Source organism: Gymnogyps californianus, chromosome 5 (assembly GCF_018139145.2).
Source record: "Gymnogyps californianus isolate 813 chromosome 5, ASM1813914v2, whole genome shotgun sequence".
In the NCBI taxonomy this organism is placed as follows: domain Eukaryota; kingdom Metazoa; phylum Chordata; class Aves; order Accipitriformes; family Cathartidae; genus Gymnogyps; species Gymnogyps californianus.
In genome coordinates this window covers 48595424-48622056 of record NC_059475.1, presented here as the reverse complement: position 1 = coordinate 48622056, position 26633 = coordinate 48595424, and the positions used below count along the sequence as shown (strand labels likewise).

Below are 26633 nucleotides of genomic sequence, written 5' to 3'. Positions count from 1 at the left end.
GAAGACCCCCTTCTCGTGGGCCAGGAGGAGCCGCCGCTGCCCGGAAGGAGCCAGGTGTGCGTGCGGTTTTCGACCGCCAAGGAGGAAGCAGCTCCCAGGGACTAAGCCGAGGTGAGTTAACGTCTCCCCAGTCTGGCGCCGGCCGTGACCGGCAGCACGGGCCGGCTCGGTCCCAGTCGTCTCCCTCTTAAAAGCTGCGGCCCCGCGGGAGCCCGCGGCCTGCCCTCCTCCAACCGCCGGGGCCGGTCCCGGTCCGGCGCGGGCCCGGGGACAGCCTGGCGCCGGCGGGCCGCGGCGGCCCTCGGCGGCACCGCCTCGCAGCGGCTCGGCTCCCGGGCGCCATGACGTCACGCGCGGAGAGGGGCGGGGCCCCGGCGCCGCCGGCCGCGGACACGCAGAGACTTCCGCCTCGGTAGGCCCGGCTGCGCGGGAGCCAGGCGCGCGCCCTTGCGCAGCTACTTCCGCCTCAGTAGGTGTCATGGCGGCGGGGCGGGCGCCTCACGTGACGGCGCCCGGCCCGGCGCGCTCTCGCGCGCAGCTCTCGCGGTGCGTCGCCGCCGCCCCCCCCCCCGCCCGCGTCCCCCTCTCGCCCTGGCCGCTCGCGCAGCTGCTCGGCTCTCGCTATATAAAGGGGCGAAGCGGGCAGAGCGGGCGGCTGGCGGCGGCGGCTGCAGCCCCAGGGCCGGCGAACGAGGCCGGGCCAGGCCGCGGGGCTGCCCGTGAGCCGGGGCGGGACGCGCGGGCTCTGGGGGGACGCAGCCGGGCAGGTTTATTGTTTTAGGGGCGACTCCCCCCCCCGCGGTTGGGGGCGTCCCGGGGGGCTCGGGACATGGCGAGCTCGACTAACACAAACCCCGTGGTAAGGACTGGGTCGGGGGGGGCGAGGGGGCCCCGGGGGCAGCGCGGGCGGAGGGGGCCGGCGGGGCCCGCCGCCCCCTCCCCCGCACTCCCTTCCCTCCCGCCGCCCGCCTCGAGCGGTCCCGGCCCCCTCCCCCCCCCCGGCGGGAAGGGGCGGCGGGGGGCGCGGGGCAGCCTCACCCCCGCGGCGGGGAGCCAACTTGTGGCGCCCGGCGCCGGCCGCCTCGGCGGCGGGGAGAGAGCGGAGCCGGGGGCGGCGGGAGCGGTGGGCGGCGGGAGCGGGGGCGCGGGGCGGCGGCCCGGGGGCGGCGGGGCGGCCCGGCGGGCGGCGGAGCCCCGCGGGGGAGGCCGGGGCCGCGCCGCCGCCCGCTGCTGGGGGTTTGGCGGGGAGGGGACGGCTGGCGGGCGGGGGGCGCCGCCGCCGCCGCCGGAGGGAGCCGCCCGGGGAAGGGGCGAGAGCCGGAGCGAGCGGCGGGGGAGCGCGGGCGCTGCCGCCCGCCCCGCCGCCGCCGTCCCGGGGCGAGGGGAAGCGGCGCCCGAGCCAGGTTTCGGTTTTGTGGTGTCGGTGGCGGCGAAGCCCGCCCGGGCTCCGCTGGAGCCATTTTATGTTGCTTTATAAGAAGGAGACGATGGTTGAAAAGCACTTATCCCAGCCCGGCCGGATCGGCTAAGCCGGGCGAAAGCCCTTAACTTCTCTCTGGCGAGCGAGGCAGTATTTATTTTAAAAAGAGAAAGAAAAAAAAAAAAAACCTCTTCCCCCCCCGTTCCCTTCTCGTGCTTTCTGCACCTTGGCGGGTGGCTCGCTGCTGCACTTGTACTCACAGAGGTTTGCAACAAGCAGTCACACAAACCTGCGCAGCCACCGAGCCCCCCCGGCCGCGGCTCTCCTCTCCGCTCCTCTCCCCCTTGCGCGCCCCCCGGCCGCGACCCCCGCCCCGAAGCGCTGGAGGAGACAAACCCGGCGTCCCGGCGGCGGGCTCGGCCCCCTTGTTTGTGGCTCTCAGATCCATCATGGCTTCCCCCTGCCTTTCTGCCTCCCTGCTCCTTGTGTTCCTCCTCCCTGTGGCTGCCCTGTTTATATAGAGCTATTGCCGCTCTCTAATATAGACTCTGCTAGGATGGGAAGGTGCTTTCCAGCCCCACGTCACCGCCTCTCCATTTAAACACCACATCAGCCTTTAAATAGGGAGCGAGCCGCGGAGCGCGGGCTGGGAGGTGCATGCGTCCGCGGCGGAGGCTGGGAGACGGGCGGCTTGTCCCTCGGATCCCGACCGGGCTTTCGCCGGGTTTCCCTTCCCTCCGCGCCGCCCGTCCCTGTCGCCACCGGCCTGCGGAGCGGTGGTGCTTTCTGCCGGCTCTGGCGGGGGCGGGGGGGGTGTCTCCTAGCCGGTGTAAGTGGACTTTCCCTTGCTTTTACGCATTGCACAAAGACGGTTTTCATCCTCTCGTGCATTTGAAACAGTTTACCTTTTTCTTCCTTTTTTCTTTTTTTTTTGTTGTTTTGGTGTTTGGTTTTTTTGGTTTTTTTTTTTTTTTTTTGGTCCCTAACATACAGCTAGCACACGTTCCTGTGCTCCCATAAGCTCTTCGAAGTAGTTTTTCTGCTGGGTGGGGAAAGTAGAGTTTAAGCGGTTCTTAGCCAGTACATCAAGGAGAGATGTGGTACTTGTTTTATGGCGCTTTGCCAAGGTCTGACTACAGCTGTTGCCCTAAAAGTAATGTTTAATATTAAAGTTTTGTCTGTGCGTCATGGGCCACATGTACTGCTCAACGATTTCTGTGCGTTTCTGGTGACTGAAGCGTACAAATATTTTATTACAGTCCAGGCAGAGCTAAGGTTTTAGAATTTTCACTAATATTTGGTTTAATTACAATATTTGGTATACTGCAAAACAGTATACAAAAGAAAATGCGAAGCATCCTAGTTTTCCTTTCCAAATCTGAAATTTTACGCACCTGCCTGTGAGTTAGGGTCATGCAATTGCAAAGTAGCATCATTGCTTTGATATTTTGTCAGGATTTGTATCAGAAAATTTTTAAGAAAGTAGTCAGCTGACACGCGGGGCTGTTACTCAGTAGGATGCATATCGAATGTGCGTGATCTGAATCTGTTAGTTGTCCTTCTGTTTATAAACTTCGGGTTTTATTTTTTGATTGCAAGAAAAGGATCTATTTCTGTATAGTAAATTAGAGGGTTTGCTTCTCTTTTTCGACCAAGTTAGTACTGAATAGCAAAATGTGTATATATTGAATAATCTTCAGCGTACTTGTAAATATCTTTGAGTCAACAATATACTAAGACTTGCTTTCTCTCAGCTGTATTTCTGTACTGACATAACTTCTGTAAAAATCTCTTGGAAGGTGTCTGTGGTTGAATGTTGTATTTGGAATAGCAAAAGCCAAGCTTAAAATGAGCCTGCTTCAAATAGGTGTGCTTTAGGCCAATTTTCAATTAAGTAGTAAAACCTTGCAACAGCGCATGGTCAACTTTGTCAAATTCAGGTCTCATTCAATAGCAAGGATCACAGTGCTTGCCCTAGGGTTACCAAAGATGAATAGGAACACTTTGAAATACTGCAACCAGGTGATAACTTTAGGAAGCTAGACTTTGAGCGTGATGTGTCATAGTATCACGTCAGCATCCGATCGAATCTGAATTGCTAGAAATCTGTTCTTCCTAATAAAGGACAAATATAAGACGTTAACAGTTATATGCAGTATTAGATTTTGTAGGTGACAAAGGTAATTTATTTGTAAAAGTCCACAACAACATAAAAAAAGCTCAAATTTTAATGCTTACAATGTAGATTATATGTGTTACTTCTTTTTACACACATCTTTGATGTAATTGTGACTAAAACTGGTTACCTTTACAGTGTGCTCTTCTAGCTGTCATATAGCTAGCTTCCAGCTGTAACTGCACAGACAAGGAGAAAGATTAGCGACATTTCAGGGATAACTGCAGAAGCAACCGGGAACAAACTGCTGTCAAATGCACAAAGCCTGCCGTGGTGTATTGCTCTGTAATGTGTTGATTATTGGAAACCCAAACTGCTGAAATGCCAAGTGTTGTGATGATAATTAGAGAGAGATGCAGTTTTTGTGCCCTTGAAACTGAAGGAATGTAGGAAGTGTAAGCCCCCAAAGGCATGTGGCGTTTCTTAAAATAGCTTGCTGGTTGCTCCTCGGATTTGGAGTGTGTATGCGTGTATAGCAGTCTCACCATACTCGGAGTTTTCTTTACAAGATGCACAGAGAAAGTGAAATATAATCGGTTCCTTATGTTCTCAGAGTGGGAAGTACTAGATTTCAAATCTTTCTTATGTGTTTGTGGTTGTAGCTAATAAATCAGGAATTTTAATTGTTGTCTTTATAGTAAGTGTTTGGAATAGTGTTTATTGAAGAGTGATTTGAGTATTTTGCTCTTAAAAGAGCTCGAAGTTTACAGCAATGTACTCTTTATGAGGGAGGCACTTTAATGTAAACCAGATGAAAGCATAATTATTTTAATAGCAATCTTTAAAGTTTCCACTATGTTCTCATTGCTTTCTCTGACTGAATGCGTAAATTTATTGAAAAGCTTAATTCACTTGCTGTCCCATCTTTAGACTTGTTCAGTAATTGTTAAGCAGTGTATGAAAATAGTTTTGTCATTCAACTCCAGAGTCTTAGGTGGTTTGTGTAAACAGCTTGAGCATCATATAAATAATGCTTAAAGCCAACACTTAGTGTATATCTAAAACAATACAGTGTGCTTCCTTTTAAAGACCAGGGCTTAAGGCTGTTTTGTAATTTTACTGGATTTGCCTCTGTTGAGATAGGAAAAGAGTGTTCTGTGATATTCTTCAAAATTCTGCTATGGATAGCTCTTGAAGGCATTGCTGCTCCCTCTGTGGAGGGCATTGTGTCCACCTGGGCTGGAAGTTCAGTAAGAGTGTACACAAGAGAATGTTTTCAACCGGACAGGATTTTTCTGAGTGTTATGTAAACATGTATAGGTAAAATCAGACAGACACTGTTTCATTATAAGTGTGCAGATACTTTCTTCTCTGTTCCCTTCCTTCTAATCATACAGCCATGAGCATATCATATATTGTGATACTGCGTGATTAGAACAGCATCCAAAACTTCTGACCCATCTTTAGATCCAGTGCACTGTGTGGCTCATGCAGAGAGATAAATGCACGTACAAACTGCTTGTGGGTTCGTTAACCTGCATTGCACTAGGCTCACGGCACCCCTGTGGTGCTGTTGTCTTTTGGGGGGCTTAGCCGCTTGCTTGGGCTGTTGGAGGTTGTGCGGAAGGACGCTGTGTCAGTAGCAGAGTGAACATCTATGCTCTTAACCTGCCTTTCTGCTCTCTTGCTAAACTAATGCTGGATGCTAGAAACCAGTATCCTGCTGTTTGAATTTGTTTTTTCCCTTACTACACAGGGAAAAAAGGAAACATTCCCAAGCAGACCGTTGGGCTGTAGGGTCAGTTTGTTGTATCTGAGCGTTGATATTTTTTCCTAGGGCTTTATAGTCTGAGGAGGGTTTGTGAATAAACCTTACAAAAATGCCTGACTGTGGAGATAGGAGGAGGTAACTGCTGGTGGAAATTATTAGGGCCTGTTTGTGTAAAATCTGTTTTATTAGAAACGTGGACCTAATAGGTGATTTAAGGAGAGGAGGATTTAAGGAGAAAATGCAGTCTCCATCCTGCAGGAATTTTGATTGTGATTTCAGACATACAGGTCGTTCTCTTGACTTAAGTAAAGTAACTCACATGCCTGAGGTTAAGCATGTTTGTTTGCAGAATGTGGTTTTGGCATTAAGAAACAGATGCTTTTAATACAATAAGGAACAATATATGGAATCGGTTAAGTAGCATTTCTGTGCTAGTTGAATCGTATAAGCTTTATGCAATTTGTTTATTTATAGAAATAATAGGACTTAATATTATTAAGTAGAATGTCTTTTTGCATCTGCTATGAATTAAATCTAAGTGGAAAAATAATCCTGTTAATGATGCTTGGTATTTCTAAGTTACTCACTATGCAGATTTAAACTCCTAGCATGACTTTGAAAGTCTTTTCAAATGTCTCTAAGCACAATTAGTGCTGTACTTGAAGCCTGGATACGTGAGCATGTGGCATTGTTTTGACAGAAAAAAATCTGCAGGTAGTCTGGTATGTTTTGTTTCTTTTGGAGAAGTTAAGTTTTGGACATAGGTGCTGTAAATGTAGTTTGCAAGGACGGCAAACTTAGCATATTACTTGAAGCCAGAAATTTTTTTGGAGAGACAAGTAACAAATGGATGAATTCTAACATTTCAGCTACTTGATAGCAGCAGCATGTTTTAAGCTGAGAAGTGGCAAACTGATGAAATGTAAAATGAAGAAAAAATCAGGGAGCTGATAGCATGCTATTTGCCAAAATATTGATGTGTGGTTAATAACACAGAGTGGTATGTTGGTTTTTGCTGGGGTTTTTTTTGCTTTTATTCCACCACCCCACCCCCCTTTTTTTGTTGGTTGGTTGGTTTTTTTGTAAGAAAAATCACTTGAGTATGCCCAGATGCAGAGTTTGTTTTAAACACTAAGGACATAGTGCACTAAGCAGCCATCAGACTGCTCAGTTCTTAGTTCTAGGCTTCCAAATAGGTTCTTTTCTCCCCTTGTAATATCAATGCATTTCTTTAAGGTTTTTGGGTTTGGATTTTTTTTTTAAACATTTAAAAGCAAAGGTATTCAGCTTCTTTTTGTGCTTATTGGCCACTCAGCTTTTTCCTGGACTAGTAAATCATGTGCTGCTATTCCCCCTCCATTATTCCATAATATAGGCATAACAATTTTGTAACGTGTGCCATATAATCTTTAGCATATCTGTAACAAATTCAACAATTGTGGGATGCATTAAGCAACTGCATATGCATAAAATAAATGTTTCAAGTGCGTGCAGTAAATTTGTGTAGTTCCAGCACTGCTGGACTAACTGCATATGCTTGGTGTGGGTTTTCTGCGTGTGTATTGAAGGCACAGCCCTCCTGGGGTGCCAGACGCACTGCACGAGTGTAGAATGATTGTTTTGCATATATACAACATATCTGATGTGCGTGGCATCGTTTGGGATTTATTACTTAAGGAAGTTATGAATGGGGTAGAGGAAGATGTCAGCTTACAGAAAGCTGTAGCTACTTTCAGATCAATTTAAAAATGGTCTGTCACCAGCCCAAGGAATGGTCTTGGTCAGTGAAGTATATATGGTTCACAGGCTGCAGATTGAGCAACCCTAATGTAGAGCTCATAGTGCTACCTTGCAATGAGATAGCACAGATATTTAAACCCAACCAAAATATCGTTGAGGTTCATGTTGATGTATGTAGAGAGTCCAAGCTGTACTGTTTAAAAGGTACAGCATGTGCATAGTGCAATTATCCTATGGTCCTATGAATTAAATTTTGTGCTTTAATTGATAAGGTTAAGTATTTACATTCTCTTTTTAAAATTGTACCTGCATTTTAAAATTCACAAAATGGTTGAGGTTGGAAGGGACCTCTGGAGGTCATCTTGCAACCCCCCTGCACAAGCAGGGCCACCTAGAGCCAGTTGCCCAGGACCACGTCCAGATGGCTTTTGAGTATCTCCAGGGATGGAGACTCCACAACTTCTTTTGGCAACCTAAAGTGAATTGACAATTCATTTTATCATTGGCAGTTTAGGCATGAAGTCAGCGTAACAGAATAATAATGTATTTGTAATATTTCGCCCTGAAAAATTTCTAATGTAAAAACATAAGTACTGATTGAAAACAGAAGTCTGTCTAGCCTAATATCCTGTCTTCAGTAGTTTCTATAAACAGATGCATAAGGAAGAGCAGGACATTCACATGAATGCTTCCAGTTTTCTGAGCCTTCAGTGTTTTTCAGCTCAAGATCATTCTGAGCCATATTTAGTTCCTGTTGAAGTAGCAAGCACTAACAAGTTTCTTTTCTCTGTATTTAGTATCCTTTTGAACTTTTAACGTTCTTTGACGTGAATATTTTGCACACATGCAAATATTTTTGCATATTCAGTATGTACATTGGCAAGCAGGAAACAAATTTACTGAATGGAAAACAAAGTGCTTTTCTCTGTTTTGAATTACACTCCTCATGGCTTGAAAGCTCTTGTGCCATAGTTATGTCACAAAAGATAGTGAACAGTCCTTTCCCTTTTCATCTCATTTGAGCTGTTCTTGCTGATTTATACCTCCTTGGATATTTTAGTCACTCGGAAACATGCAGTGTATTCTGTAATGCAGTTTTCAGAGTTTTTTTGTGGGGGGAAATCTTATTTTAACGTTAAAGTGATAAATTTCTTTCAAAACAACACTGACTAGTTACTTTTTTTTTTTTAAAGCCTAAATTGTACAGGTCTGTGATTGAAGATGTCATCAATGATGTCAGAGAAGTTTTTCTGGATGAAGGAGTGGATGAACAAGTTCTTATGGAACTCAAAACAGTAAGTTGCAACTTAAAAGTTTTTTTTAATAGACCAGTGCAGCAATTAGTTTTCAGATCTGCTTACTGTTGTACACAGTAAAAATACTAATTTTTAGTTAGCTAAGCATTCTATTAATCTGCATATCTGTAGCCCCATATCATTTGAATTACACTGCTGTATAGAGAGGTCTGCTCACCTTGTTCACTTTCCCTAATCTGGCATGTCAAACTTGACATAAACTAACAGCAGGCATCTGAATTCACAGTGTTATTTCAGTCCCTGAAATATTACCTCTTTAAAAAAGAAAGGCGAGAATGTGTTTATTTTAGAGACAGACAATTCTTAAGTTTTCTCTGCAGGAAAAATGAAACACCTGCTCTGCTTGATGTTTTTGTCTTTCTGAAGAAGAGGGATTGCATTGTCAGATGCATTGTCAGATTTTTGCGTGTATGGTTTGTGATTTGTGGAATTATTGGTTTTCGGGGGTGGCATGTAATAAATTGCACTGTGTGCATCACACTTTTCTGAAGCTCTCAGATTCAGAATTGTTTTACATACAGTGGGTTTGAACTGTTACCAAGGATCCAAACGAAAGGCAGTATGTTGACCTGAGCTCTAATGGGTCTCCTGTGGCTTTCTTCAAATTCTTCCTGAGTGAAAGAAGCCCTTCAAAAGGGAAGAGAAAAGGCGGGGGGGGGGGGGGAACCCAGGAAGAAATAGAGTAAAAGGAAACTGGGAAAGTAGGTGCCTGCTTATCTCAGGTGTTGAATAAGGACTTCTTCAGAAAGTAGGACATCTCGCACTCCCAGTATTTTTGAAGTATTAAAAAATGGATGGAGTGGGAAAGGAATTGTGAGTTTGGCTAGACAGAAACAGGTGAAGACTTTTTTCCATGAAACCATGACCTGGCTGGGTGGAAATGGTGTGAGTGCTATAAGAAAAGTACCTTGGTGTTTGTGTCACAAACGTGTTCTGCAAATGATGTCAGAAAAGACTGAGGAAAGAGACAAGAAGGAAAACGAAGTATTGAAGAGGAAGGCTTAGGGAGCCCTAAGCAGGATTTGAAATCAGGAGTCCTGGGTGCCTGTAGTCTTTTTGACTCTGATGTATTATGGAATACTTGTGTTTGCTGTCTTTTTGCAAGAGCTGCTTTTTTTGCATCTGTGGCTTTTCTTGGGAGACATGTCAGCTGACATCAAGAGCTGAAGGGCTGGAGAAACTGAATTTGATATTGCAGTAGAAACTGTGTAAGTGCTTGTACAGAGGCATTATCTTAGGTATACTCGTAGTTTCTGTTGAAGTGTGTTACGAGGCAGTAGTGTTCAAGCAACTTTTATTGAGGAATTCCAAGAAGAAATGGCTGGAGGAAAGCTGTAATAAAGAATTATTTTTGTGATTAAAGAGGTAAGAAAGAAAGAAAGAATGTAGAGAAGTGAAAACTTGAAGGCTAATTTAAAGTTACCAGTTTATGTCTATTCATGCTTCTGTTAGGGTTGTTATGAATCTTCCACACTTGGAAGTAAGAAAGAAGCTTAAGCTTGGACTGACAGTTCTTAAGGGATATTTAATTCCTCTTCTTAAAACATTACCTCTGTGGAGTTATCTCTTCAGTCTGTATTTGCCTAAGGGCTTTTTGGCCAAGTAGACTGCACAAGATGAACAGTGAAAACAAATTTGATTTTGGAGTACAGTCTTTATATTGTTAAAAATCCTGTTGAGTAAAAACTGTACACAGAGATTTCTCTTTCCTTTTCCAAACTAGCTGTGGGAGAACAAGCTGATGCAGTCCAAGGCTGTAGATGGCTTCCATTCAGAAGAGCAGCAGCTTTTGTTGCAGGTGCAACAGCAGCAGCAGCAACAGCAGCAACAGCAGCATCATCACCACCACCATCACACACAACCTCAGCCACAGCAGACTGTGCAGCAGCAGTCTCAGCCACAACAGGTCCTTATTCCAGCGTCTCAGCAAGGTCAGACTTACTCTCTAATCTCTCTGGCAAAAGACTCAAGTTAGACCAACTCCTTAGCATATTCTAAATCTAGGGCAGGATGTTTATCTGATGCATAACTTTGTGTCTTTATGGTAAACTTTGTCTCTACTTGCCTCTATTTAATGGGTCAAGAGAGCTGTCTTGGCGAAAAATATCTTGGTATTTGTGGTAGTCATATTCTTCAGCAGGTTTTGGAAAAGCTGAATTCTTCTCGTGGTCATCTCCTACGTAACTTATGTTTTCAGAATACACGACTTTCAGATTCTGTCAAAAATCCATTAGCAGCTCTGTAATTTCAAGCCAGTACACATATGCAGTTGACAATTTAGTCATAAGGTAGTAATGTCATTAGGAGCGAATTAATTTAAAAAAATATATTGTTGTTTAGCATAAGTGTATGCTAGGACATGAAACATACTTGTATAACAGTCTGAGTATACATAGGAGATGGTTTTTCATGTTAGAACAAGTTTCAAGTGAAAAGCATAATGGCTGGGTATTTTTGTGGTCTTAAAAGATTGCACACTGTGTAGGTGTGGATGTTCAAGGTATATTTTAGCTAGCCATAACAGTATTGTTTCTTGTAATTACTGTCTTGTGTATTCTCCATTAATAATTCAAGGGAAACATTTGCACCAATTACAATCTCATTTGAAAACTAAGATAAATACTACTGGATTTTACTGCATATATGCTGTGTAAACAAATCTGCCACCTGTGAAATGCTTGAATTGAGTTTTCAGTGTGCTATTAAAATTGTGGCATAAAATATTTATCTGTGGTAGTCAGTCACAGACTTCAGTCTTGTTATCAGATTTCATGGATCAGAACCTATGTTGTCATCGGCACAAAAAATAGCTATGAGTTGATTCCCCCCCACCCCCCAAAAAAAAAAAACCCAAACCCAACCACCATATATTCAAAACAGAAGAGAACTGGTGTGGCAAGAACTTGTTGTGGGGGCTTTTTTCCTTGGTGTGGGTTTGGGGTTTTTGTTTTGTTTTGTTTTTGTCTTCTTACAGTACTTTGTATTTTCGCTGAACATAAATCAGTTTTGACTGTTGGGATGAAATTCATTTTGAGATTAAGACCCCTAAATACGTGTGGCTTCAAATGATCCAGGTGTCTTTGCTTAATTTACAGCCAGCAGAGCCTGGAAAGTCTACTCGCCAAGATCTCTAGGGGCTCCTTAGCTGAATAGCTGTGACTCTACTGACCAGGTTTCCCTCCACTAATATGGAGGTCCCTGTCCTCCCGTTTGTGTCTTAGGGTAGAATAAGATCCTGCCTGTAGTGATACACTTAAAACTGATTTATTGTTGCCCCATGTTGTGGCTTGTGGCCAAATGACAGTGTGGAGGCTAAATGAAATTAGGATATCAAAGCACTTTAATCGCAGACATGCAGTTTTATGAATGACTTGACTTCAGTGTTCCATGGGGGAGATGGTGTAGTAGTTCCTTGCGCGACCTGGTGCGGTCCCAGAGAGAGATCAGGATGATCAGCATGGTGATTCCTGCTGTCCTGTGTGTGGTCCTGGCACAGGGTCACGAGATTTCCTTGGGCTCTTTTGCCCTCCCTGGGTTCCCTGAAAGTCGGAGAGATGGCCTCAGATCTTGGTGCAAGGTTGTGGGGCTTCCCTCCTCAGAATCTTTTCCAGAAACTCTCAGTTATCCCCAGTATTCTTACGTGTCCTTGGTTACAGGATTGAATGGAGAATACCTTGTCGATGATGAGTTTGTTCAAATTGCTCTGTCATTTTCCAATTTACTGTCACTGACACTAGCACTGGCAACCTGCTTGTTCCATAGACTTGGACACTTTTGCACTTATAGGTGATCCACAGGTTGTTTGCATAGTTTAGCTATCTATTTCCTTTAGCACCCCAAAACTATTTTGTTGTTTGGGACAGATGGTTGATCATATTTCGTCTGCTTCTGCTACATTAGAAAGACAGCGAAGATCATGGGCTTATGCTAACAGCTATGCTAAGTAGACCTAGCTCAAGCTAACTGCTGCATCCTGTTAACATACTCTTCATCCTGCAACAATCCTTGCTTAAGCCTGTTGTAAGAGTTAACCCCTGTCAATTGATGTTTTTGGAGAACTCTGATACTGGACATCAGCAAGTTTATCAACATTTTGCTAATACCTTTAATTTCAGAAATGTATTTTAAATCTTGCTTTACCTGGGGTCAGAATAGGTAACTGAAGCCCTTGAAATAAGATCTGTAAAGCCAAAATAGCCATATTGCCTCTCAGAGCTGCAGTTGTATATTGTCTTGAGACTAAAACTTAATAAGATGAGAGGCTGCTCAGTAGCTTGTTTTGTTACGAAGCTCAGCTGATGTTTGGGTGATACTTTTTCTAAGTTATTCTGGCTTGGATGGTATTTTGGGCAGATTGGGTAGTGTTCATGAAATGCTATTTTTTTTGTTTCTAGCACCTCAGCAGCAGGTTATTGTGCCAGATTCCAAGCTGATACCGCACATGAATGCATCGGGCATGGTAAGAAAAGCAGAAGTTTATACATGCATACGCTGTCATTATGTAAGTTGTTTTGATTAAATAGTAAACACAAATCCGGTATTAGTCATCAGATGCGTAAAAGTAATTTAGGACACACTGGTAAAACTGTCTGCCATCTTTCTGAGTTTTGCTGCTGCACTGACAATCTAGGAACAGTAATCGAGGACTTTAGTTTTGATAACAAATCTAGGACTTACCTTGATCCTCTGCTTTAAATGTGTTTAACCAAAACTTTTTTTTTTAAATCAGAAATTGGAGTACTGTTGGTATGAATCTGCATGATGATGTGCTTGTCATATACCAACACAACACTATTAACTGATGCAAGCATACTGTATTTGCTGGATGCCGAAAAAAACCAGTAACTACTCTGAAACTTAAACTTATATCAAATGAGAGATTATTTAGCAATTCACATCGATCTTTTCTGGTCACATTAATTTGATTCACTAATTTTGTAATAGCATATAAAACTGAGTCTAGTCATTTACCCTTTTCTTGCAGTTTTTATCTCTAGAGATTAATTTTCATTATCTTATCTTGCTTAAAATGCCCTGGCTTAATTAAAAAAAAAAAAAATTGCTTGCAAAGCGATGAAAACAGCTAATACGAGTTAAATATGTGTATTAAGACCTGAATTCATTACATTCTTACCACTTTCATGGTAAAAGCACGTGAAACAAAGTTTCACGATTAGTCAAAGCTGCAGCAGCTTGCTTAGTCTTCACTTCTCCATTACCTGCTGACCTTACTATAGAAAAGAACCTGAACTCTGTTACTCAAATAGCGTGATTTACCCAGAGGCTGAGAGCACATTGACACCTACCTTTTTCTTACATGTTTTACAGCTGTTTCAATGTGATTTCTAACTTCCGAAGTCCAGTTAAACATTTTTTTTTTTCTGTCTCATTCAGTTAGATCTTGTTGATGGGTACTGCAAAAATGAGTACGCCATGCTTGTAAAACTCTGCTGCTGTCAAAATGTAGATGAATTGTATACTGCAGAAGACTACTGTTCAGTAAATAGTTACAGAATCAATTTGGAATTACTGTATGTGTTTATTAGAAAAATTTAAGTTGGTATTAAAGAATGGATCTCACAGAGCTTGAATATCTTGGAAGGCAGAGAGTAATGAGAGTTTATTCATCTGCATTTGTCTGGGACGTGAGGATGCAGACAAGCACTTCTCAGTTTTGCTTGGTGGTCTCTAATTTTGGCAGTTGTAACTAGTATATTGAGCAGTCAATACAGGGAGATCATATTCCTTATAAACAGGAAGTATGCACTCTACCCAGTAATAAAGTTTAAATCCTTTCAGTAGCAAAGAGTAATCGGCCATGGTTCCTTTATAGTGGGGAAAGGGAGGCTTTTCCATAGGCAGCTGAAGTTAGACCCTTGCAATGGAGAGGCCTCTGGAGAAGTCCATCTCCCTCTGCGAGTTAAGGACTTAATGCAGATTTTTGTGTTTGGAGCTCCCATAATTGTGTTGGAATTCAGTTTCCTTGTAAGTTCAAATCATCACCCATTGAGAGTCTTCGGCTTTCTCTTCTAACCAGCTGTCTTGAGAGAAAAAATTAGCCATTCTGTGAACAAGTCAGTACACTATATGCATATATTCAGTCAAAAGAGCTGTGCTATCTGGGACTTGAAATGCAAATAATTTATGGAATGAAGAAAAGTGCAAACCTGATTACTACTCCTTGTGAAAACAACGACAGGTGAACGTGATCATTGCTTCAGTACCTTATGTTTCTTCAGGTTTGTAGGCCCATATCTTTAGCTGCTTTGAAAAAGTGTAAGTAAAATTGCCACATAAGCAATGCAGCATTGTACTCTATTAGTAGATCAGCGGAGGAGGCAGAGGAGAAAAAAAATCTGCTGAGCTTGCAGATAAACCAAGAAACCACGTGGAGCTGGGTTAGGCTGTGATGCTTAGTGATTGTTGCTTCAGTCTTCTTCCTCTTAAGGACAAAGGAAAATAATTTTTATACATAGTATAATGTACAATTGATTAATGCCTGCATTTCAATAGCTGCAGAAACTTGTGTGCAAACATTGTAAACAGCAATAAAAAGGTATATATTTTCAGGCGGTATGTTGTGAGATGAAAGACTGGCAATAACGTCTGTGGTTAAAAAGCTTTTCTTGTATTTCAGAGTGCTGCAGCCACTGCAGCTACATTGGCTCTCCCTGCTGGTGTTACTCCTGTTCAGCAGATACTTACAAATTCAGGTAACTGTCTTAACATTGAGATCAAACAATGGTTTTGAGGGTGCTTGGGAGGGAGAAATTCTGGGGTTTACTCCCTGCAATATATTGTTAAAAAGCAGAACCTGGGGATCGACCCTTACAAGGTAGTACAATCTCTTCACTACACTCCTGGACTCTTTTGCTCACTGACTTGCTAATCTTACGAACCTTGTGGTTCTGACCTAACAGTGGTGTGGGTTAGATTTTGTGCAAGTTTTCCCCACTTTTTAGAGAAGCGCATGAAGCAAGAAGACAGGCATTGCTGTCTCTCCCCTTTGCATATTTCTGAGCTTTGTGGTGCACGATCTAAGCACAAATACTAGACTGGTTATAAGAGAGCAGGATCACTTCATCTGTAACTTCAGATGAGGAATGTCTTAAGGTTTCTTGTACCTGCTAAGCACACACAGTGGAGATTCTAATTTTGCTGGCAATACTAATTTTATTTTAGATTTATAATTTTTAAATACTGTCATGCTGTACATTTAGAATATAATTAAATGTTACTTTTATGAACTGCATATCTGATGCTTCATGTACTTTTGTATTATGCTGATTTTATAAGCTTGATTCTAGATCTATTCTGTGTGCAGAGTAAAGGAAGATCTGAGAAAGTTCATTTTCTAGAATCAGTTGCTGCTTTTGCCAGAGTAATTCATCTAGTCTGCTCAGAATGACCTGGGACTTAATCTCCCTGCTTTAAACATTTGAATGTTTAATAGATAGATAGTTGAAATAAAATTTCAATGTGTAGCTGTTCTGGAAATTCAAATCTTTCCAATTTTTAAGGAAGCACATCTGTGTTTGTCATAGCATAGAATAATCTGCAGCTCACATTTGTTACTTTTGTTAGAGTCATAATTTTTTTTCTTCAGTTACAAAGATTTATAGTATGTTTTCTTAAACAAGGGGCTAGGGTAGTCCTTTCGGATGTACTTAGTTATTTCAGTAAATAGGGCTTTGCATTTTGCTGTGGAGGGAGAGCAGGAAATAAAATCAGTCTTTGGGGGAAATATATGAAGTTCAGGATTATCTAATTGAATTTCTCCTCCTCCTCCATTTTTCTGATAAGAAATGTGAAAAACTAATGTTGGAATATATCTTAGCTCTTGCTTTTCAGAGTTGGAGGCCATCTCCAAAGGTGTGTGAGTCTTAAATGTATTTTGTGAAGTGAGGAAAGGTATAAAATGATAAAGCTATAGAACAATAAAAGAAAATTGAGTACAGGCATTATGGGAACAGAAAGGAGAGGTGGATAATAAGTGTAAGGATAGATTTTTCAAAAAGGCAACTGCACGATCATGTTGCAAAGACAGTTATGCATGGAGGAATTTCTTGTAATGTGGTAATTGGAGGGAAAAGAATCTGAGGAAAGGACATTGTCTGACAGGATCCTGGAAATACCACAGTGTTAGCAGTGGATAGAATTTTTGTGGTGTGAATACCTGTATTCCTATTTTGGTGTATGTTCATTTGTCTTTCTGTAAAATCTATCTTTTGAAACATGAGGTATGTTCGTAAGTGCGAGCTAATATTTAAAATACTGTGCTGTGTTAAAGGATTAGACTTTGGCTTGCGCATGTAAACTTAGTTTTGGATTGCGTACCTCACGATCGTATTTAGATGGTAAACAACCCTATTAGTTCTTTGTTTCTGACACAGCTGCTATAGCATAGTATCTTTTCACTGGTGAAAGTGAAACATAAATGCTCTCCTTTAATTGTCATTGGTGTTCTTCCAGGAAACAAGCTTCAAAACTAAGATAATTTTAAAAGCTAATTTCTACATTTGATTAATTTGATATTTATTTTATTACAGGCCAGATCCTCCAAGTAGTTAGAACTGCAAATGGAGCTCAGTATATCATTCAACCACAGCAGTCAGTTGTTCTACAGCAGCAGGTCATACCGCAAATGCAGCCTGGTGGAGTACAAGCACCTGTTATACAGCAGGTAAAGAAAAATTTTTGAATAGGTGCACTTGAAAGAAAAAACATTCTAGTAATTACTAAAGAGGCTTGCATTTTTGTGAGCAAAGTGAAATAGAACACAAAGTCAGAAATGGTATGTTTAAAAAAAAGAAGAGAATTGTGTTAAGAAGTGTGTTTTTTAAAAATGAACAATTTTGAAATGGCCTTTTCAATATCACTTTTATTCTTGCCAAATTCTGACTGTCTGCAGTTTAAAATTTCTTTTGTGCGTTCCCTGATGACAATTATATTATGTGCATAATCCTACTCTACATCCTTTTAAAAATCTGTTTATCGGTTAAAATGATTCTGTGTCACATAACATATAGAAGAAAATACCTAAAACAAACACACACGCACACCCCTTGATTATTTTAGTAGTGAATACAGTATGTTTTACAAGGATTTTTGTTCAGCTACATCAACTGTGTGTCCAGACTGTGTAAGCATTGAATTTAGCATTGTGTCACAGTTCTGCAGTTTAAGCATGAATAACAATTTGTAGAGAGTTTAAAGTTAAATGTTTTATAGAGAAGGTTTAAAAATAATCTTCTACTTGAATTTAAACATTCCTCTGCTGTGCTTGGAACTCAGGTATGGTGTTAGTGCTAGCATTTTAGCATGGAAAGACAGTAGGTTTTCTTAGCTTTAGCAACGCAAAATGCGGAAAATGAACACCAAGTAGTGAAAGAAGGTATGCTATTGAAGATTAAATTATGTATCTGATATAGGTGGAATATTTGTAACTCGTTTCTCTAATTAGTGCAAGTCAGATTGATATGCTTTAATTGTTTTCTGTAAGTGATGTGGTAGTCTGTTACATTAGCAGCCACAGTACTTGCAATGATATTCCATCAGGTTTTGGCTCCTATTCCTGGAGGGATTTCCCAGCAGACAGGAGTGATTATTCAGCCTCAGCAGATCCTGTTTACAGGAAATAAAACACAAGTCATACCTACAACAGTGGCTGCCCCGACACCAGCTCAAGCACAGATTCCTGCAGCTGGTCAGCAGCAACCACAACAACAACAGGCACAACCACAAGCACCACTTGTTCTCCAAGTTGATGGAGCAGGGGACACATCGTCTGAAGAAGAAGAAGATGAGGAAGAAGACTATGACGATGATGAAGAGGAAGACAAAGAAAAAGATGGGGGTGAAGATGGCCAAGTTGAAGAGGTAAACTTAACATTATTTCAGAAGACTGGAGCATGCGTGTGTTTCATTTAAATTTTTTTGCAATATTTGAAAGAAAACTGTGTGCTTCAAATAATATTATATTCCAATAATTTTGAGAATATATTAACTTTTATCCTTGTACTTCAAGTTCTTTACCGTATTGAAGTTGTGGAAACTGTGTGTATTAGCAAAGCACATTGAAATGCAGCTGGGGAAGGTGGGGGACACAACAAAAACTGTTAATTGTTGTGAATGCCCTTTTAAAAACTTCAGCAGTAATATTTCTGATGTTATGGGGAGGTCAGCCATGAAATTATGAAACCTTCATAAGCAAACAGAAATAGTCAACTCCACTTGGGACTGAGTGTGTACAAAAGCAAGGTGTTAGGAAGATTGACAAAAAGGAGAGCTTATATTTAGTTCACTGAGGGGACCAATAGATGTGGTCTGACCTGTGTCTCACTGACCGTTCCGTTGCTTTCTGTTACACTAGAACAAGCCCAAGAACTCAAATACGGTTGTAAAGCACCTTCTAGAAACACATCTGACCTTGATTTAACGAAATCGGGAGACCGGAGCAGGAGTGAATATTCTTCGTAACTTGTTGCATTCTTAACAATATGTGCTTAATTTAGACTTTGAATTGGTTGGTTTCAGACTTGAGCCAGTGGTTCTTACTAAGTTTTGGTGTGTTGCACCAAAAAGCCCCACAAGAATAAGAAATTTAAAAAAGAAAAGGGGGGGGGAGGGATACTAATAAGCTAAAAGTAGTTACTTCAGTCTCTGACAGGAAACTTGGTACTCCCTAAATCTATCCCTAAAATGCATTTTGCACTGTCAGATCACTTCCACAGTTCTCTGCAGCCTTTCCAATTATTTTAAGATTCCATTTAAAGTGCCAATATGAGGAGCATATGTAGCATTTCAGTGTGCATCACACATGCAGTATATGCAGGTAAAACTTCTAATTTTTATCAAGGAGTTAAATCAGGTTTTCTGTAGTACATCTACAGTGATGCCTAAGAGTATTTTTCTGTTATAACTTACAGGTTGGGTTCACATCACTTTTCCATTATATTGATCAGCATTGATGTCAGTTTGAATGTTTTAATAGTTGCCTTATTAAGTATAGGTCATCATGCTTAAATACTAAGTGTTCTTTAATAGTGCCTTAATGCTAGCATTCTTGTGGAAATATTTTTCTATGCCAAGACTATTATCAGCATGCCAGAGATCTCCTGTTATTTTTGCTACCTTGGTTCATCAGCAGTTACTTAATGAGTGGATCAGTTCCTTAAAGCTTTTGAAGTGACTTGAATATAGCATTACTTTGGAAGGAATTAGGACCTCTAGTACACCTTTTTCTTCTCTCACTAGTGTCTCCCCCATTTAGCTTATATATTTGGGAGTAGGTGGGACGATGAGGATTATACAGAAGACTTCAGAAAAGTTGTTTTGCATTTATTAGAGGTGGTTTTAGCTTTTGAAATGTTTGTTATTTACATGAGATTAAAAAAAAAAATTTCTGCTGGAACAGTGTTAGCAGAAAGAGGAAAAAATGAAAGTAATTTTTAAGGGACATGAAAATACATTCTGGAAGATCTGGAGAAGTTATTTTGTGCGTATCTATGCAAGATCATCTTAAAGCATCTTTTCTACCCTTCCTGTAAAAACTTTCTGCATGTGTTGAGGTCTGTTTCTGTTTGTGATACATCAAATATGAATAAGTCATGGAGTTTCTATTTTTACTGGCACATAGGGAGTGATGTGACTAACGTCGCCTTTCCACTGCTTAGATGCTTTAGAAAAATGAAAATCTGCGTAATGATAAATTTTTTGTAAAGACAGATTGCAAACACCAGAACATTTACAGTAAAGGAGCAAGAATGGTTGTGGTGACAAAAGGCTGCAGTGCCCAGAATCTGGCCTGGACACTGAAGTTCCAGACTAAAATTGGTAAGGACATCTCAGGATGGAGGGCAGGAAGGAAGTGTACGTACATCAGCCCTCTGCTGGAAAGCCTAATATTCCCCACCTCAAATGCATTTTAGGTCCTGTAGTTCACAGACAAGATTGTAGCCTCAAGTAAGTTATCAAAGTAACAGCTCTGATCTTACTAAACAGCATAACTTTTTGCATGTGTTTCTTTCAGGAGCCTCTTAACAGTGAAGATGATGTGAGTGATGAGGAAGGACAAGAACTGTTCGATACGGAAAATGTGGTGGTGTGCCAGTATGATAAGGTAATCTCTACAGAACAGAATCCAAGAATTCTACTTTCTCTGTTCTTCCTATCAAGTCATAATTTTTAAGTAATATCTTTATGACTGTTAAGTAGAGGTAAATCTGTAAAGATTATAATGTGAATGGTAATATAAGAATTAGCTACTGTTTTTTTTTTAAAACAGGTTTGTGTGACATGTTTGTACTAAACTTGGTCATGAGTAAAGCTTAGGAAAATTTGGTTGCATTTTCTTCATCATGTCTTTTTGTGACCTTTAACAAAAGGTCAGTCCTCTGGGCTCAGGAGAATTGAACTATTGTAAGTAAGTTTGTACTTTTGCTGTGGCCATGAATAGAAAAAGTAGTCATTATGATTTAGACTTGTGGAAAACTGTTCCTTGATCACTAAAAACATCTCTTCTTGATGACAGAATAGTTATCAGAGGAGAAGGTTCTTTCTGTGCTATGCATTCTTTACTGAAATGGCAATGTGGAATGCTTTTGCTTATTTTGCTTTAAATTCTGCTGAACTCTTGCCTCCTCTATAATGACTAATTTCTTCTTGCGTATTTGCCCTGGAATATGCAAGGATTCATCCATGTCTGGAATTGTTTTAAATGTGTCTAGAGGATATCAGACACCTTTTTACTGAGGTAGTATGTGGAAAGATTATTCAATGCGGATTTCCTTTCTTTTCCTATGCTAGATTAATTGGACTATGCTGAATAAGTATCCTTTTTGAAGCAGAAAAAAGCTGTAAGCTTGTTGAATAAAAACTCCAACATTGTGAAGAATGGCTTGGTTAGAAAATCTGCAGTTATGCCCAGACTCTGCTTAGCCTTGTCATCAGATTCAACAGAGAATTTAAGATAGAGGAAAGTGGTATCAGTATCTACATCCCAGCCATCTGTCTCCTCCAGACTGTAATCCAAAACTGTTAGTTTCGAGGCAGTTTGCGAGCGTAGTGAGGGACCTCAGAATAGCAGTCAGAAAAGCTTGGTGGGAGCTGCTAAAGCTGAGCAACAGGAACTACTCTGAAATTCTCACCCTCTTAAAAGTTAAGAATGTGAACTCAGTAGGAAACAGTGTCTGTCATTAACCTCTAGTGCCACGTGCTCTGAAAGGACTTCATTTATCAAACAATCGTTGTACAGTTTGTCTCTCTAAAAGTACACAGGATCAGCTCAGTTGTTCTGAGCAGAGTTCCCTCTTGCACCGTGTCCTGCATCAGCTGATGGTGGGTGCCTCTGGAACAATGAGACAAGGGCAAACAGGTCGCGATGCTCATGTAGAGCGTTTTACCATCCTTCTGTGGACTGTCTCTTGAGGGAGAGATAGTGGCTTTGTATCAAATGGCCAGCAGAGGATTTTTTCCTTGATTTGTCAGAAATTGATTATTTTTTTGAATCCTTGTAAACTTAGTCTTATGACAAGAAGTTTCATAAATGAATTATGTGATGTGTGGAGAATTACCTAGTTTTTAACCCATTAGTTTCATATGATAACACCTAGCTCTTTATTTAGAAGAGTGTTTCCTCTTTGCTTTCTTGGTGCCTTTTATAATATTGCAGACCATCATAACCCTCCTCAGTCATCTCTTTGAAATCAGAGCTACACTTTGCTTGGTTGTTATTTGTACAGCTGTCCAAACATTTGATTATTCTTACTTTCATTCTCCAGATCTGTTTTATTCTTCTGTATCTTATTTGATACAGGTAGATAAGGTTGAGGGAGGATCAGAGCTATTCGTAACACAGGTGAACCTTCAATTTATTAATTAGTGTAGCAATGTTCTGCAGTAGTTCATGTGTGCTTTTGACCCCACTGAACACAGAGCTGATGTTCTCCTGGAAAAGTCTTAGAACATTGGGATCTCATTCCTGACTTGTCAACTGAAACCCATCATTTTTTCTATCCGTGTAAGCTGGAATTGTTTTTTCCATCGTTACTACCTTCATATACATTGAGTGCCACCGTTGTTTTGTTACATAATGAGTTAGGGCAGTAACATCGTTTTGCAGCTCTTCAGTAACTGTTCTTTTGTATCATCAGTGACATTTTGTCATTTTCCAGATGATTAGTGAATTCTTAAACCATGCAGACTCCAGCCAGCACAAATCTCTTCTGGAATGATCTCACTTCACTTTAAAAACAGTGTTCTTACCCTTGTTTTCCCATCTTTATTCAGTTATTTATTCATCTGAGGACCTTCCTTCTTACCTTATAGCAGCTCAAATGCTTCTGATGAGGGATTTTTGTTGAATGCCATTTGGAAGGGCAAGTAGAGTACATAAGCCAGACCTTTCCTTGTTCATTTATTTGCTGTTGGCATTGACGTGTTAGCTAAAAGTGAGCACAGACCAAACAGTAGTACTAATAATTGATTGAGTGCTATGGTCGTATCTGTTCCGGTGCTACTTTACTGTTTGTTTCTACAGCACTAATAGTAGATGGTAAGACTTCCTGTCCTTGATGGAAATTGAAAAATTGCAATGAGGTTTCCTCGGTCTTGTGCCTTTTGTAAAATTTTCTTAGCTTTTTTTAGATGGCCTAATTACACTTTTATGTTTTATCTGCAAAAGTTTATGATAATCTTTTCTCTTTTGGACAGCATTTCAGCTTTCTGAAAGATGTTTGCTTTCTTTGAATATCTTGTTGTCCTGCTGCTTAATTGTACTGGTGGTCTTTTGGTCTTTCTGATGCCCTTTTTGATAGGGGGCAAGTATTTATCTGCTCTGTGCTTACAGTATGGGGGGGGGGGGGATTTCTTTTTTCCCTAGTTTTTTGCAAAATTTACTCTTCTACCTTTAGACTGAATTTTGTTCAGTTTCCTTTAGTTTTAAATTAAACATAAGAACAGAAATTTAGTTAAACGCTCTTCTAGTGGATTTACTGACTACTTATTACCCCTGGGAAAATGTTTGTCTTACGTAGTTGCTGTTAGTTCTGCTGATATTTTCTAATGTAAGCCCTGCACACTGTCTTGAACCAAGAAAAGGACTGTGTTTTGTGGGTTCCTGACTTAGCTTCTTTATGAAGTAGGACTTGACTGTATAGTATCTAAAACAGCCTCAATGCTGCACATTGATGTTTACTCAGTAGGCATAAGATAATTGAAGTCTTCCAATACTACAACTATTTCTTGTCCTTGTATCTTCTCTGATCTCCTTCACCACATTGGTCGACCTGCTTCCTGTAGTCAGGTAGTATTTGTTTGGGAATATGCATGAAGAAAGAAGAGTTACTTCTGTATGGAGTATTTTTGTAAAAAGAATATGAATAAAACTGTTGTTTTATTCTTTGTCTTATCCTATGTCAACAGGAATATCCATTAGAACCTGAAGATCCATTATGTCACAGGTTCCTGTAATATTGGCTCCCTGGGGAGCAAGAATGGAATGAATGTCACCTTCCCCCCCCCCCCCCCCCCCCCCCCCCCCCCCATCCTAGTATTTCTTGGGTTGTTGCAAATAGCTGGACTGATCTCCCAGCTTAATCTTACAAGTTTCTTTTAAACAAAGCCTTAAAAGAGCCAATATTTTAACCGGGAAGACTGTAGGTTAAAGTTGAAGCTTCATGCCATCATCCCCAATACTGGAGATGTTACTTTTCTCAGTTGACAGTTTATGATAAGATCTGGAATGTAAATCACATACAATGACTCACTGTTGAGGAGAAATTATAGAATATAAGGCTAGTACATACATTCTATATCAACTTGTGCATTTTGTACCATAGAGATTTTCAGACGGAAAACCTTCTAAATAATCCACTTGCCTTTTAACCAAAACTTAACTTTCGGAAACCCAGAGTCAAACTCTAACATTAGAAGTAGAAAGTTGAATAGGCCTGCTATCTATCTATACATGACATAAACTAGTTTTCATGCAGAATGGAGTTTAGACAAGAGGTGCAAATAATAAACCTTAGTGTTTGACCCTTTCAGGGCTGGTTTAAAACGTTAGTCTTTCTGTTACAGTGGTTGAAATGGGGATTTCTGGCTTTCAAGTGGAGTTTTGTGGCTGTTGTAATCAAAGATAATTTAATCAAATTAAAGTAGCACAGGTGGATATATCTCTCTGCTTCTTCCTTTCCAACCACCTCTAAAAATGTACTATATGCTTTGGATTTTGGAATGCCTCTGTACTTGCATGGTTTTGTGATAGTTGCTGTCCCTGGTTTTAAAAAATGAAAACAGAAAATACTGCTATATGCATAATTACTTTTTGTTTTTCATGGCTAAATGCAGAATTGATTTTCAAGATATTTGCAGTAATTTAGTAATGTATGTCTAATAGTTGTTTTCATTCTTTCTTGCCCTTATAATTTACTTACACATTATTACCCATTTCTGATGCAGAGTAATAGTTCAACTTCTTTCCCTGTTTTTAGATTCATAGAAGTAAAAACAAATGGAAATTTCATCTCAAAGATGGCATCATGAATCTTAACGGAAGAGATTATGTATTTTCCAAAGCCATTGGGGATGCAGAATGGTGAAGTTTTAAAAGACAAAAAAAAAAAACTCCCTGTAAAAGGAAAAAAAATCAAAAGCAGGAAAGGTTGAGACTTGGACGTATACTCCAATCAAAATGTGTATCTGCACATCAGAAATAAACAATAAACAAAAGTATTGGAACAAAGGTAAAATGTGGCAACAAAGACACTACTTCAGATGAGCAAGCCATGGACTGTAGCAGCTTATAGCATTGTCTGGGAGCTGGTTTTGTGTGTTAGGAATTCCTTAATTATCAATTCTACATACAGGTACCTACAGCTGGTATTTAGCATGTAAGGCTTTGTCCCGTCCTGTCCTGCCCCCCCCCCCCCCCCCCCCCCCCCCCCCCCCCTTCTTCCCTTGATTTAAGATTTTAAAATACTTCTTCCACTGATTGAAGGAACTCTTCCCTTTGATAGATTATTAATCTGAAAATGCTTATTGTGTGTACAAATCTTTGCTTTGAACACTTCCTTTTGGTAGTGAGGATGGTCAGAATGTTACTTAAACTGCGTGCAAGCTTTGTACAGAAGGGTAAGAATTAAGGTGTTAAATTTTAAATAACTTGTATAAGGAAAATATTTTTAATTCTGATATGCTCATTAATTATTATATCTATTTGTTGTTTTCAGTTCAGTTCCCCATAAACAGGTGGTTGTTCCTAGCAGTTACAAAATGGTAAAATGATCATTTATATTTCAAAATTATTTTAATTTCATGTAAGTGATACCTTTTATTTAGGGCTGTATTTTTTAAATACTAAGCACCTGTAGCTCCCCCCCACAAAAGTGCTTAACTTGTTAATTATATTCTTGCTGTTTGGTGGTGGTTCAGCATCACTGAACTGAAATGAATAACATAGTTTCCATTGATTTTTTTTTAAAAAGGCTTTGGAGACCTTTTGAATCAAATGTGTAGGTAATGGCATAATAGATGCATTCCTTCGCCTGCTTACTACATACATAGTCCAGACATCCACAAATAATTCAACAGATCACAAGAATGACTAAATTTTTAATATAGAAAATCACATAAAAATTCTAATATCCTGGCTGCAACTCTGTTAATCAAAGATCTGCTTTACTAAAAACTATAGCCATAAGTTACCTGCAGCAGTTAATCTCTCTAAAGTTTCCAGGTGGCATGTAATTTCATGAAGAGAGCTGCACAGCTTTGAGAACACAAATTTTGTTAGAGTATCTTTAGACTGTCTTGGTAACAGAAAATCAAGCAGTTGGATGCTCTAAACCTTGTGTAGTCACTTTTTCACTTGCCTTTTCCAGAGGTGTGGTTTTGTGGTGGGTTGGTTTTGGGTTGGTTTTTTGGTTTTTTTTTTTTTGTTTGTTTTGGTTGGTTTTTTTTTTTGTGAAAAGCAACAAGGTTGCTCCCCCCTCCTTCCCTTCCTCTCCTGAGAAGTGAACACCTTTTCTTCATGCGTCGGTTATTCTTGCAAACCGTGCTTTCAGAAATGCAGTTACTTTTGAATGAGGAGAGGGAATGGGCATTATACTTCAGAAACTGTTGAGGAAAGAATGTTCATGTGGCTCACCATTTCAAAAGAATTTTATGTTTCATTGGGTGCTTGGAAAGATGATGAAAAAAGGACACAGCGAAGATAATTTTAACTAAATTGGGGAAGACTTTCAGAAGCAGACATTTGAACCATGATTT

General features: G+C 40.6%; 1 protein-coding gene across 1 annotated transcript; it reads left to right on the top strand.

The window, feature by feature from the left end:
• The first annotated feature begins 710 nt into the window (after positions 1–710).
• Positions 711–25277, top strand: GTF2A1 (general transcription factor IIA subunit 1). The gene is made up of 9 exons (XM_050897316.1): positions 711–859; positions 8241–8342; positions 10087–10294; positions 12758–12822; positions 15001–15076; positions 16913–17046; positions 17922–18242; positions 20395–20484; positions 24857–25277. Exons 1-9 carry the CDS (start codon positions 830–832, stop codon positions 24962–24964), a joined length of 1134 nt encoding a protein of 377 aa, XP_050753273.1. The 5' UTR covers positions 711–829; the 3' UTR covers positions 24965–25277.
• Positions 25278–26633: the final 1356 nt, after the last annotated feature.